General features: G+C 34.1%; 1 protein-coding gene across 8 annotated transcripts in view; it reads right to left on the bottom strand.

The window, feature by feature from the left end:
- Positions 1-14,163, bottom strand: part of PHTF2 (putative homeodomain transcription factor 2) — a 136,824-nt gene that overhangs the window by 33,066 nt on the left and 89,595 nt on the right. For 6 of the 8 annotated variants that reach the window (XM_037836503.1, XM_037836504.1, XM_037836502.1 and 3 more), the window contains 3 exons: positions 12,122-12,308; positions 10,451-10,606; positions 5,561-5,779 (listed from right to left, as the gene is read on the bottom strand). In XM_037836503.1, coding sequence (XP_037692431.1) covers positions 5,561-5,779; positions 10,451-10,606; positions 12,122-12,308 — 562 coding nt within the window. Of the gene's footprint in view, positions 1-5,560; positions 5,780-10,450; positions 10,607-12,121; positions 12,309-14,163 lie in introns of those variants that run through there. The other 2 variants (XM_037836509.1, XM_037836506.1) reach the window with 2 other exon arrangements.

Genomic DNA, 14,163 nt, shown 5'->3' with positions numbered 1-14,163 from the left:
TCCAGTAAATTCACCATGACAACCGCTTTACTAGTGCTTCCAACTGTGGGACTATAATCATAAAATCTGGCTTTACCTACTGAAAAATGAATTACAATGAAGAAGGCTTTAAATTTTATTATACACTGAACCATGACTAGAGGAGAAAAAAATTTCTCCTTTGGAAATGTTTCTGTCGCTATTTACAAAGAAAAGAAAACAAACAAAACAAAACAAAACAAAACAATGAATTTGTTAACATGCTGACAAGAACATACTGATTCAAATACTCTTGCGTTTCTCTTCACAAGGAATTTTTCTCTATGGTAGGCAGAAAAGGGTCCTCCAAATATAACATAGACATTGGTGGAACAAGAAAAAAACTGACAGCTAATTTCCATTACTTGGCTACTAGTAAAACCGAAAGCAAGAGCTTATTTTTTAGAAGCCTAAGAATAAAAAAAGTGTGTAAAGTTGAGTCTTTAATCCAAAGCAAATAATAGTATAAGTCAATATAAGCAAACTATAATTAGATAGAGCAAAAAATTTTTAAAAACTTATTTTACCAAGCAAGGAGCAAGAGTGGTGTGATAGAATTGGGCCAATTTATTTTGTAAAGCATTCATAAAAGTATTTTCTAAATAATTTAACAAAGGCCTAATTAGAATCTTTAGAAAAATTTAATTTTTTTCATGCATTCACTCAACTGCTATTTAATGAACATCTACGATGTATGATGCACTACGCAAAACAATAATGAACAAAAAACCCTGCTTCTAACTGGCTTAAGGTGTCTTTGGGAAAAGAGCTCAATCTCCATTCCAGTTATTATTTTCAGGCACTTAAATGAATATGCAGATGACTCATCCCACTCTATTCTCATGGAGTTTTTATTTTTTCACTTCTTCACTTCTTCAATTCCAGGGACATTCGTGTACTCCCATGGCCACAACAGAATTGCTCTACTTCTGAAATGAGTGTTTGACTACAATCTCTCATCTTACCAGGTTTCTCAAACCTTTGATTCTAAAATACTTGCTCCCATGGAATGGAGAACTTCCAGGGAATATGGCAGAGAATGGAGCAGCAGTACTCATTCTTCCTCTAAAAACAGCTAGTGGACAAGCAGAAACTGCCTGAAACAACTGTTCTGGGGCCCCAGAGGTCAGGGGAGCACTGTAAAGCATCCAGAGATGAGTGGGATGAAGAAGATGAGACAATGAGATAAACAACTGTGAGTAAAGTGCTCAGTGGTGACTGCTGGTGTCCAACCCCCATTTTAGAGGATAGGCACCTTTCAGTTCATGGCTGGCTGCTGGTGATGGAAAGGGACATGGAAGTTCTTTTCCCAAGAATGGGGGTGGGATGGCATTCCAGGGGAGTATTGAACATGGCTTTTGATAGGCAAATTGTGATCAGTGGGTCCCTACTTTGAGTCATGGTTTTAGCCTGCCCTAGACAGGGAATGTTGTGGCCATTCTTTCAACTCCACCCTTACAAGGGCAAAGGCAGAGGGAGTTCTAAGATGCAGAGCCTCCTTAGGGCCGCAGGGAAAAGTTTGCTGAAGAGCGCCATCTACTGGGCAGGCCAGGAAAGCACAGTTTTGGGGAGCCTTTTTGGCTTCTTTTCTGACCGTCTCCCCAGGGCTCTTTGGAACTGGTCTGCATTCCCTTTGTGGGTCACTAGCCCTGTTCTGACTGGGAAATACTGACTTGGGCAAGTCCTCTCCAGGATGAACCACCTCCTAGAATTTGCCCTCCAGGCAAAAGCAACTAGAGGCAATGGGGGGACAGAAAAAAAAATCAAAAACCAAAACTAGAGAGGCAAACAAAAACAAACAAAACAGATCAAGATTCCTGGAGAAGGAACAGAGGAAAGGAAGCTTTTTCCCATGGGTGAAACCATTGCACAAATAGCATAATCTTAAAAATTGTACTATACACCCAGGGAAAGAATCAGATGAAGAAGAGCTGAAAAAATCTGATCAGTTAAACATGAACAATTCTAAAGGTCTAGAATAAGTTGAACCAAGTGTCAAAAAAAGAGCTTTGACAAAAAGCCAAACAACAATAAAACCCTAAGCAAAAGAGAGAAACTGACCTTCAAGGTAAACATATCAAAATAATCAGATGCCTAGATATCAGCAAAAAAATTACAAGCTATTCTAAGAAACAGGAATACGTGGCCTAGTCAAAGAACAAATTAAAACTTTGGAGGAGACACAGAATTTGGAACACCTAATTAAAGATATTCACACAACTCTCATAAATCAATTAAAGGAAATGAAAGAAACTATGATTAAAGAGATAAAGGATATTATGAAAATACTTGGTGAGCAGAAAGAATTCGAAAGTATAAAAGAAATATAAGAAATTATGGGAATGAAAGGCACAATAGAAGAGATTAAAACTATGCTAGAGGCATACAGCAGCAGATTTAAACAGACAGAAAAAAGAATCAGTGAAATAGAAGACAGAACAACTGGCCACAGAAGAAAAGATAAAGAATGGGAAAATTGAAGATGGTCTCAGGAAATTGAATGACAGAACCAAACACACAAACATAAGTGTCATGGGTATACCAGAAGGACAAGAGAAAGGAAAAGAGACAGAAAGTATATTTGAGACTATAACGGCCAAAAATTTCCAACTCTTACGAAAGACATAAATATACATGTCCTAGAAGTGTTGATGAATTTCCAAATCAACCAATGAATGGATAAACATATGTGGTATATAAATATGAAGGAATACTTTTCAGTCATAAGAAGGAAAGCAGTCCTGATGCATGCAACAACATGGATGAACCTGAAGGACATTATGTTGAATGAAATAAGCCTGACACAAAAGGAGAAAAAATGTATGATCTCAATGAAATGAACTAATTATAATAAGCAAACTCACAGTTAGAATTTAGAATATAGGTTACCAGGGGATAGAATAGGGGCAAAGAAAGGGTAGCTGATGCTTAATTTGTAAAAACTTTCTATGTATGTTGATTATAAATGTTTGCAAATGGATAGTAGTGAGGGTAGCACATTATTGGGAGTGTAATTAACAGCAATGAATTATGTTAGTCATTGTGGTTGAAAGGGGAAGTTTTGGGCGTGCATGTTACTATAAGGAAAGTTAGAAGATGAATCATGGGGCTGTATAACATAGTGAACCTGTTGTGGACGATGGACTGGTGTTAATAGTACAAATATAAGAATGTTCTTTCATGAATTATAACAAATGTACGACGCTATTTACAAGGTGTTAATAATAAGACGGTATATGGGGAAAATACACCTAATGTAAATAATGGATTATAATTAACAGTAATATTTTAATATTCTTTCACCAATAGTAACAAAGGTACCACACTAATGCAAAGTGTCAACAATGGGGGGGTATATGGGAATGTTGTATTTTTACATGCCTTCTCTGTAAACCTACCACCTCTCTAACTAAAAAAAAGAATAACAATAATTTTTTAAGAAAACAAAGCAAAAAAACACACCTGCTCCCTGGAACACACCTATCTCTCAAACACCTTGTAATATTTATCTAAACCCCCAGATTCATCATTTCAGTCTTCCATATCATCCCAAACTTTGCCCACTAAATAGCCAACTATTTATTGATAACCTACTCTGTGTTTCCTTGGGTATGTAACTCAACTTTTCTAAGCTTCAATTTCCTCATCTATATGATGAAAAACTACATTCCCACAGTTTGTTGTAGGTAGGGCTTACATGAGATAATGCACCTAGATTACACTGTGCAGTATCTGGCATACAGTAAATGCATAACCAATGTTAATTAATATTATGATTATGATAATTATATTCCAGAGAACATGACATATAACTGTGCAGAATGGACAATTAATGGTTTCAGATATCTGGCTGGACTCTCAACAATGTGGCAGTGTGATTCTTTTCATGCTTTCACGGGCTTGTATGCGTGCACACATGATCTTTTTTTCCCTGTCTCCATTCCCCACAAATGATAAGTTCAAGCTTTTACCACCATCCACAATCCCCCATCCCATCATTTCCTTTTTATTGTCAATAGACCCCTGGATTCCTATACACCACAGAATAGAGATCATCAGGCAGTAACTCTCTTATCTTTTTGCTGGCTACACGCACTCATCTTTCCCATCCCTCAGTGGAGGACGGGTTCTTCTTCCTGACCAAGGCTAAGTGTTCTAACTGTGCTTCCCCTCCAGACTAAACTAAAAAACCACATTCCACCAATCAATAACGCTTTCTCCTATTCCTCTTCAATTCTTTTCTACTGGTTTTCTTCTCTGTACATAAATGTACCCAAATATGTCACATCTTGAAATTTATCAAAGTAAAACATTTTTGACAATCAGATCATTATGAAATGGTATCTCACTGTTCTAATTTACAATTCCCTTATTATTAGCAAAGATGGCTTATATTAGCCATCCCGATGAGTTGTCTGTTCATATCCTTTGTCCATTTCTCTTTTACTTATTCATCTATAGGAATTATTTATGGTTCTGTATAGTAATCCTTTGGATAAGTCATGTGTTGCAAATATCTTCTCCCAGTCTATGGTTTGGTTTTTAACGTTTACGGTTTAATCTGTAAAGTGTTAAATTTTAAGATATTCAAATTCAACAACCACCTGTCCATTTGTGCTTTTTGTTTCTTGTTTAAAAAATTATTTTCTAACCTGAAGTGATAAGGACTTTCTCCTATGTCTTCTTCTAAATGTTTCGGAAGTTTTTCTTTTTGCCATTTATGGATTACCTGATAAGCGAATGGATGGAGATGCCATTCTCCAAGATTTTAAGGACAATAGGAAAAACAAACTAAGGAGGGAAGATGGGGAGTTGATTAAATCTAGGGTACTGGTGGGCATTCAAATGAAGATATCCTATAAATCTGTGCTGCCTAATACTGTCACCACTATTCATTTACATGTGGCTGATCTAAAATAACATATGCTGTAAGTGTTCACACCAGATTTTTAAGATTTAGTATTAAAAAATTAATATTTTTGCATCTTAATTACACCTTAACATGGTAATAATTTGAATATATTGGGCTAAATAAAATATATTAAAATTAATTTCACCTTTTTCAACATTTTTAATGTGGCTGCCAGAAAATTTAAAGTTACACATGTGGCTCCCATTGTATTTCTACTGGATAGCATTACTATGGGTACATGGGGATACAATTCTGTTATTCATGAAATGCAGATTTATGAATCATAAGGTAGAAGGTAGTTCAGGCCACAGATGTAGATGAATCCTACCATGAAATGTGCTGAGTGAGAAAAGGACTAATGCATCTAAAATACAATATGATTTATAAAACTCCATTTACCAATTTCTTAGGAACATATGTTTATCAGGTAAGAGACATAACCATAATATAAATACTGAGATTCTATGTTCTAATAAAGCCAGACCACAGCTCACATTAGAAAGGAAAAAAAAAATCACAGGAATATTATTTTAATTGAATGGAAGCTTTTTCTTCACCTCTGCAAAATTTGTATATACATTCAAAGGAGCTTGCCTGATAGCTCCACATAATCCAACACTGTAAACCAACCTGATGAAAAGGGTCGTCTCTATATTCTTTTTTCACACAAGGATTAATCTGAGGATTTTCCACATCTGTCTCACTGGTACAAGATGAACGGCATTCTGCACAATGTAACAAGTCTTCCCATAACACATCTTCTGTTTCAGATTCTGGCCTTGTGCTCTCAGAATCCTGTCTGGAACTTGAACAGCGAGAGCTGCAACTAGTACCCGACTTAGGGGCATCCTGAAATCAAGATATTCTTTGACATTAATACAATTTATGAACCCTTTCCAACTCAAAGGATTCTACCAGAACCATATATTGCTACTTTTTTTGCTAAAACAACAAATACACCATCAAAGGACAGTGACATAGAGAGCAGCAAAACATTAAAAAACAAACACATATTAGTATTTAAGGAGCAACAAAATGTTCTCACATCAAAATTTATTTGATTTCACATCTGGGCTGAAGTGTTACTTTGTATGCAAAGATTGTCACTATTTTCTCTTAAACTTTATATGAAGTTCAGAATTCAGGTAAACAGAGACTAGCTTAAGTTCACATGAACTGCACAATGAATACTAACCCACTTTAATTGATGAGTTTCATGAAATTCTTTTCTTACTCTAGCCTTCTTTAGCAACAAAAATGATCTATTGCTTTTGTTTCTTAAACAGAAGTTCAATGAACTGGCATAAAACTGACAAAAAATCTAAACCAGGAAGACAACTGCCATGTCATTTTTTGGGAGATAAGTTAAATAATTTCTAATGAATTTACTTTTTTTGTAGGAGTTTTTAATGTCAAAATAAATTTTCAAGTACAATTTTGAGTTTTTGAAAATTTGATTTGATAAATTACTTCAAAAGAACCTTTAATGAATAAAGAGTGGCAACAGCCATCCTTATAGCCAAGTATGCTCAAATTTTTGGATTTATTTTTAGCTGTACTCTGTGACAAAGATTTGTTAATTCTATCTTAATGTTTTACATTTATCCCTTTTTCTTTCCAATGCTATTACCAGAGTCCAGACTTAATCAACCATATCTTGATTGCTATAAAAGCCTCCTAATTGGTCCCCATCTGAAAGGCCTTCCCCCTCTTTCCAGATTCATCTTCCTCAAATGCAGCTTTTCTTTCACTCCTCTAACCAAAATCCTTCTGTGGCTGCCTACTATTCTCCTGGATAAAGTTAAGATCCCTTCATACAGCATGCTCCTTCTTCCCACCCTGTGTTACTTTTTGATCTTGTCTTCTACTTCTCAGAACCACATTCTGGTGATAATGGCATACTCTTTAGTCCCTAAATATGACTTGTTCTTAGCTACTCTAGCCTTTGATTATGTTCCTATCTCTTACCATTAATCTTAATCTTCTTTAAAGCCCACTCAACAAAGTGACAGCAAAATACCAACACCATTCCTTATCAGCTGGCTTACCTTGTTTATGAGCTTCAGGTTCCTCATCTACCGATAAGGAAGGATACTACCTACCTTAAAGAAAAGCTGAAAATGAAACTAACTGCTGTAGTTTTCAATACAAACCTGGCATAAAGATAAATGCTAATTTAAAGCCTTCCACCTAAAATGATCTTTGTCTCTGAACTGAGTTATTATTATTTATATCCTTTTGACTATAACTTGTGCATTGCTTTCCAGCATCTACAATATTCTGTAATTTAATTGTTCATGTATATAATATTCTCAAATAGAACCTAAGTCTCAAAACACTTTAAGTCCACAAAAGACAAACCACACATTATTCTTTTTCTTTGCCATCCTTACTATGGGTAACAAAATATCTTGAATGAATGAGACACATTATTGATGATAAATTTACTGATTTAGAATTGGGCATCATGAAAAAATATTAAGTTTGCCGATAGAGTGCTTTTGGAAGGAGGGTTGTTTGGGGAGAAGAGTAATAAAACATTTTTGAAAAGATATGAACAGACATATGAATAAAGAAAAAAAGTATGCAAAATACCAAAAAGAAAACAGGGCAAAAATCAGTGTGCTTTTGTTTATAAAACAAACTCCAAAAATATTTCAGACTCACTAATGTCAGTTGGAACAGTTGAAGCACAAGCAGTTTCATCATAAAAGTTTCCATTAGACAGCAAGGCGCAGTAAGTGTTAAGTATTCAGTAACTGCTAATTTAAAATTTTTGATAAAGCTAACTTCTATCACTAATTTCTAATGCAGGCTTGCTAATCAGATACAGAAATATGTAACATGATTAAAGGCCTGATGATTATTTAACTGAAATTAATGGGTGATTTCAGGGCTAAGAAAATGTCTGTAATTCTTTATAATTAATTGTATTTTTGCCAAATACTGATTAATAAGTGGACCATTTTACAAAATGTAAAACCTAAAACTTATTGCCTATAATTGCTTACAATTCAAACAGAATTTTACCTGCAGTATTTAGGTGATTAAAACCCACTTTGAATTTTACTACAAATTGCTGAATAAAGCCTAAAAACAGGACATTAAAACAGAATTATAGAAGACATTTCAAGTTAACCGTATTTAATTTAGTTTGTTCTGTTTATTTCAACTTTTTACACAGATAGCTAAAACTGAACACATAATCAAATTAAGAGGAGATAGAGTCTTTATTTGAAGGGAGTAAGCATTTACAGCATAAATGCTTTGTGCCTGGCAATTTACACATAATCATATTTAATCCTAACAATCTGATAAGGCTGTTCTTATCTCCCCATTGTATAGATGTAGTAACTGAGATGCAGAGAAATTAAATAACTTTCCCAAAGTCACTTAAATATTAAGTATGACTCCAAGACCATGGTTTTTAAATTATGCTTCATATCAAACGCCACCTTCATTAGAAGAGAAGCTAATCTACAATAGGGAATAAAAGTCAAAAAATACTTAACAGAGTTAAAGAAGGTAGGATAGAGTAGAAAAGGTGACAAATGCTTAAAAGAGCTGTCAGGATCTCAGGACACCTCCTCCATCACATATAACAAGTAACCACCTCCCCTCCCCACCCCCCCACCTCCCCACCTCCCACATCTCCCAAAAGGAGACTGGAAGAAGTCAATCAGATATGGTATAGATAGCAGGAAAAAAAAAGGCAAAAACAAGGGCATTAACTGAAAGTGTAAAAATTGAATGGCGAGATCCCCACCTTGTCCCAAGTCCTCTTGGTACCCAAACCACAGTGTTTATCTACCACCCCCATCCCACCAGAAGACCGAATGATTCTTCCTAAAAAACTGAATGCCCCTAAAGAGTACATCTACAGATATCAACATTTGGGTCCCTGTCAATCATTTCACAGTGAAGCCCATCAGTCATACCCATGCACAAAATAATTTTTTAGGGTCTCTCTCTCAAATACAAAAAAAATCACCAATAATACAAAGAGAACATAGCAACTTAAACTATAAATAAAGATGCAAAACAGCACTACTAATATTCTGTCTCAATTTTACTTATTCAAAAGAGGTTTCGTGATTTTTTTTTTTCCCTTTTTTTAATGCCCTTTGTAGTTGGTTTAAGAGAGCAAAAATCTTTTGGACCTGAATGCAGCTTTTAAATATCTTCTAGTCCAATGTTCCTCACTTTACAGATGAAGAATTTGAAGACCAGATTTTATTTTTGTGTAATCTTTTAAATCACTAAAAAAGATTTAAAACAACCAATGCCTGTTGGCTAATTAACAGTGTTACTTTTCTTGAAAGCTAGAGACTTCAAGCAACATGTTTATTTAAGAGTTAAGATTAGTAGAATACTGTTCTGTCCCTCCAAAATCTCAACAGTTCAAAATATAGCTGCTAACCAAGAAGAGCAAAGAAAGCAGGGTGAGAAAACTACCTCTAAAGTCAAATAATTTATTCTGTAGGAAAGCAAACAGCCCTATGGCTCCCCTCCTGCAATGACTAACTTCTAACTGAATGTAGACTAAGATTGTGAATTTCATAAGCTTGGTTATCTGGTTTAGGAAAAGGGACACCACATCAGATGACAGGGGTAAGGATGTAATGAGCAGACATACTGCATTAGTGTCTGTCTAACGGTAATCACTGAGAAAAAAAACACAAAAACATTCATCAGAAAGATTAACTAGAGAAAAAATACAGGGAAGAGTGGACAAAGAAAAAGTAACCCTTCTAATCTTAATAGCCTGAAGGCATTAATATCCTAGCAAGGCATAACATTTGATTTTTCAGATTAACCCTAAATCAGCAAGAAAAAATATTCTAATATAGTCCAAAAGGAGTAAAAGGTAATATTTATCAGAAAGTAACATAAAGAATAATTCATTAGTCTTAAAGCCAGATAATGAAATATTCTGTTCTTAGAATAAAAACTGAAAATACAATTGAATGAAATTCTTTTACTATTTAAATCATTTTAAGTTGAAGAAATGTAATAAAGTTGGAAAAGGGTACAGAGAAGAACAAAAATCAATAAAGAAAAATGGAATCAAAGAAGGAAAAATAATCGAACTTTACAGTGTAGGTAACTTAATAACTGGTGACAGTAATATGAAAGAAGTGATTTAGAATAAGAACTTTGCTATAATCAATAAGTTATAAAGCTTTTCAAGTTGTGGAAATGACTAAGACAGGAGTTCAAAGATTCTCTTCAGAATGGTCTTCTTTAAAAGTAAACAACAAACTTAACATATGAGTCTTTAGAGAGGCTGCACAAAATGAGCACAAATATGTGGCTATTTAATGATGTGTTGCAAAACATAAATCTAAAACGTATGCTATAAATCCAGATCATATCACAACAAATGTTGACAGTAATGGAAAACATTTGTTATTTCAAAAATTATATTCAATTGTTGAAAGATGTTGCAAACTTACAGCATATAAGATATGTATGCTTAACAGAGATATGTATGTATATACGTAAGGCGAAAGGGTATACCTCATTAGGGCAATGCTTCTTATAATGATGTGACTTTCTATTCCGAAGAATGCTTTCAGAAGTCCTGCCGACATGACGGCGTAATGGGTATCCTGTTTCAGGACCTTCCTCACTGGACACTTCATCTGAGACATTTGTTACTGTCCTTTGGGTATCCTAAGTTGGGAGTACATGAAGAGGATTATATGTAATTTCTGACTGTCTTTGTACCTTTAAAACTGCAAAATTTTAAATTATGCATATATATATATAGATATATACACCTCCCAAATACCTTCAAATATCTCAAAGTAATTGGTTAGTATCACCTGATTTTCTGAAAAAAATTCTACAACCAATGTCTATACTTTTACTAGAATTTTGAAAGGAATAAAGTCTTTTGACAAATATTGCCCTATAACATTTCATTTCATAAAAGGATTTGAAGCAGCTTACTAAATTAAGAATTACAGAAGAGGTTAAAAGCAGAACACAGACCATTTAAAAGAAGCTAAGAGAAAAGAAACTAACCAGGCACCTGAGATGAACTAATAATAGTATTTTCTCTATTCAGAGATGCCATCAATAATAAAATAGCCACCCCTGATTTAATAATGACTTGTGGGGCAGGAGGAAGTGAGAGGCAGGACTGATTATATGTGTGCACATAAAAGACAGACAACATAATATACGTATCAATTTGTCAGACACATGAGAAACTCCAGAACATAAGTTTGATTGATATTTTCATCATCTTCCCATATAACTTTAGTAGGTAATACATATCTGAAAATGTGTTTGAAAGTATGACAAAAGACTCATATACACTGAATTGTAAAAGTGATGAAAGACTGATACCACCAGAGAGCTAAATGCTTGAAAAATCTAAAATAGAGTAAGGGATTATATTTCAGTGCAAGCCCATGCTGTTCTAGACCTACTGGTATTGAAAATATATGTACTGTCACAAAGTCACATATGTCACTGAAAATTTGGAGAAACCTCTTTATTTTCCTCAGCACAAAATATTTGTGCTCACATTATTAAATATAACAGAGGTAGCACCTTTTAATTTAACCATGTTTTTTGGTTGTAACATTTAAAAAATAAATTACCAAATGAGAAAAATTAAGCAAAAAGGGGACATTAGACTTTGTTACAATAAACCTATGATCTCTTTAACTGTTATTTGGAAAACTAAACAAATAACTGTCATCTTTAACAATAAGAACTGCTTTCAGATTTAAAAAACAAACAAAAATACAACAGATGTGCTAACACCAAAGGTCATGAATGTAGGAAATACAGGGTGATAATTTTTAACAGACAACTTGAATGGTAAACTAGGTTCCTAGTACAGTTTCTAGACAGAACAATTTGGATGCTCCATTTAATGCAAATTCTTACATACACATGGAAATGTGGAAAAAAAGGTAAGGTTTAGCATATATCTACTATAATTTATAAAGTACTTTAATATTCTGGAAAAATTGGAGCCATTAATCAATTTCATAAGGAGCCAAGTTATACTGGCAATCAAGTTTAATCATAATACTTTACCCAATTTTCAGCTTTATCACTGTGCTTTCTAAGGCTCACAGAATAAATTCTGAGTTCAAGGGCGACTACTATGACTTCACATTAGCTATGTAAAATCACATAAGCAAACTATTTTTTAAAAATCACACTTACTTTACTGAGGCTGTTCCTCAGTGTTCCTATATTCCAGGCTGTGTCTTCTGATCGAATGGTTTCACATGGAGGTTCATGGTTTTGTACTCCATCTTCACTGTTTTTAAGAGTCTTCTTCCCATCAAGGGAAACATAGCCATTATCAGTCTCAGTTGATTTATCAATTGAATGTTTTGCTTTCTTTGATCTACAAATAAAAATATGCAGAAGTATGTTATATGAACTTAGCTTACTTTGGATGGCTTTCTGACAGAAATTATGATCTGTCATTAATGAAACCAGGTAGCTATTTCTCAGAATTTTAATGGCTATTCTTATTTTTACAACAAATAGTCTTAGAAATAAAATATCTATCAGATAAAATAACAGTGTGAAAATGTTCTAATTTTATAGATTTTGGGGTCTTATAAATGACAATTCTAAAAGACATACTCTAACTTTTCAAAAGATTCTTAGTCAAAATTACCTGGTCTCTGTGCAAGGTCAAGGATCAAAATACTGCTCATTTTACTATAGTTAATACCAATTTAGAATGTTATTTTTAAAAAACTTGTCTTAGTAATTATCAGGTTAAGTGGCAATTAGTAGTTTAACTTGGTTTTAATATTCTACTTTACCCAAATACTTTACCATTAGTATATAAAAATACATAAAAATCTCTGATGAATTCATTTTCATATGCAATTGATTTTCATATACAATAGAGATAGGATCTTTTGTAATACAAAATACACGATAAAAAGGAAAACTTTAGACAAAGTTCTAAATAATGGAAGAAGTGAAAAAGAACACAAAGAAAATAAAAAAGTAACCTCTTTCACCCGCTGAAACACTCTCTGGAAAAAGTATTAGTAATCATCCAGCTTATAAATACCTGAAAGGGTGAATTGAGGATTTTCATTTACAAGAAATTAAATTCTCTCAGTACATAAAGAACAACATGAAAAATAATAAGACATATTTTGGTTAGTAGGCAATGCTTAAGGACTCCTTTTCAAAGACTAAAGTGGGTGAAAGAATGGCTATTCAAAAGAAATGGTTAGTAGAATATAATTTAAGTCCCACACAAAATTAAAATGTGCTCAATGCAGATTAAGTAACATAAAACATTATTAACAAGCAATTGTATTTAGTTATATTTAAATAAATCCCTTTGAATTTTCCTAGTTACAGTTTTGCAAAAAAAGAAAAATGAAACTGCCTACACGTAGGTATAGTTTTAGCACTTATATTTTGTGCTAATTAGTGACAGATCATAATTTACATGTAGGTAAAAAGAAAAAGTGTAATATGTCAAAGTAAACCTTACTGAACTTCTATTCTAGATGTGGAGTTTAAAAATATAAAGAAAAACATAATCTTTAATACTACAGTTAATCAGTTCTATTGTAATCTGTCTTTTAGAAATGGGCAGGACCTTAGAAGTTACCTATTCTAAATGCTCTTTCTGGAAACAAGGAATTTGAAAACCTGAAGAGGTCTAAGTGATTGCCAACCCTCCCTAGCTCTTTCTGGAAACAAGGAATTTGAAAACCTGAAGAGGTCTAAGTGATTGCCAACCCTCCCTAGCTCAGCGTGGAGCTGGCCCATGGTCCCATGATGGATTCCTGGTCCCATCTTGGGAGGGAGCAGAGTAAACCTCATGGACATACTGGGAACATGTGCGTCTGGCTAAATCTGTTTGGTATACAGTTCTGGTGTACATAATTAGCTCTGCATGTAGAAGGTAGCTAATGGAACTCTGCTACAGAATTCTGTGGGGGAGCAATCAAGTCATGCTCCCTGGAGCAAGGAATTGCTAGTTATAGGATACAAAGTGCAGTGCCCAACGAATCTTCCCTAGGGAAAACGGGACATTAAGAACTGTGTAAATGGGAGAATTCCTAGGGCCACACACGCATGCCCAAGACAAGATACATGTGCAGAAAGGATCAGGGAGGTCTCTGCTTTAGCCTGAAACTCTTCTCTAAACTGACTGTATCGATAAGACCTGAAGGTAAGCACTGTACAGGTCAATCAGCAAAAACAGGGAGAGGAATTTC

This window comes from Choloepus didactylus, chromosome 5 (genome assembly GCF_015220235.1).
Source record: "Choloepus didactylus isolate mChoDid1 chromosome 5, mChoDid1.pri, whole genome shotgun sequence".
Taxonomy (NCBI): domain Eukaryota; kingdom Metazoa; phylum Chordata; class Mammalia; order Pilosa; family Megalonychidae; genus Choloepus; species Choloepus didactylus.
This window is presented reverse-complemented; position numbering and strand designations above follow the sequence as displayed.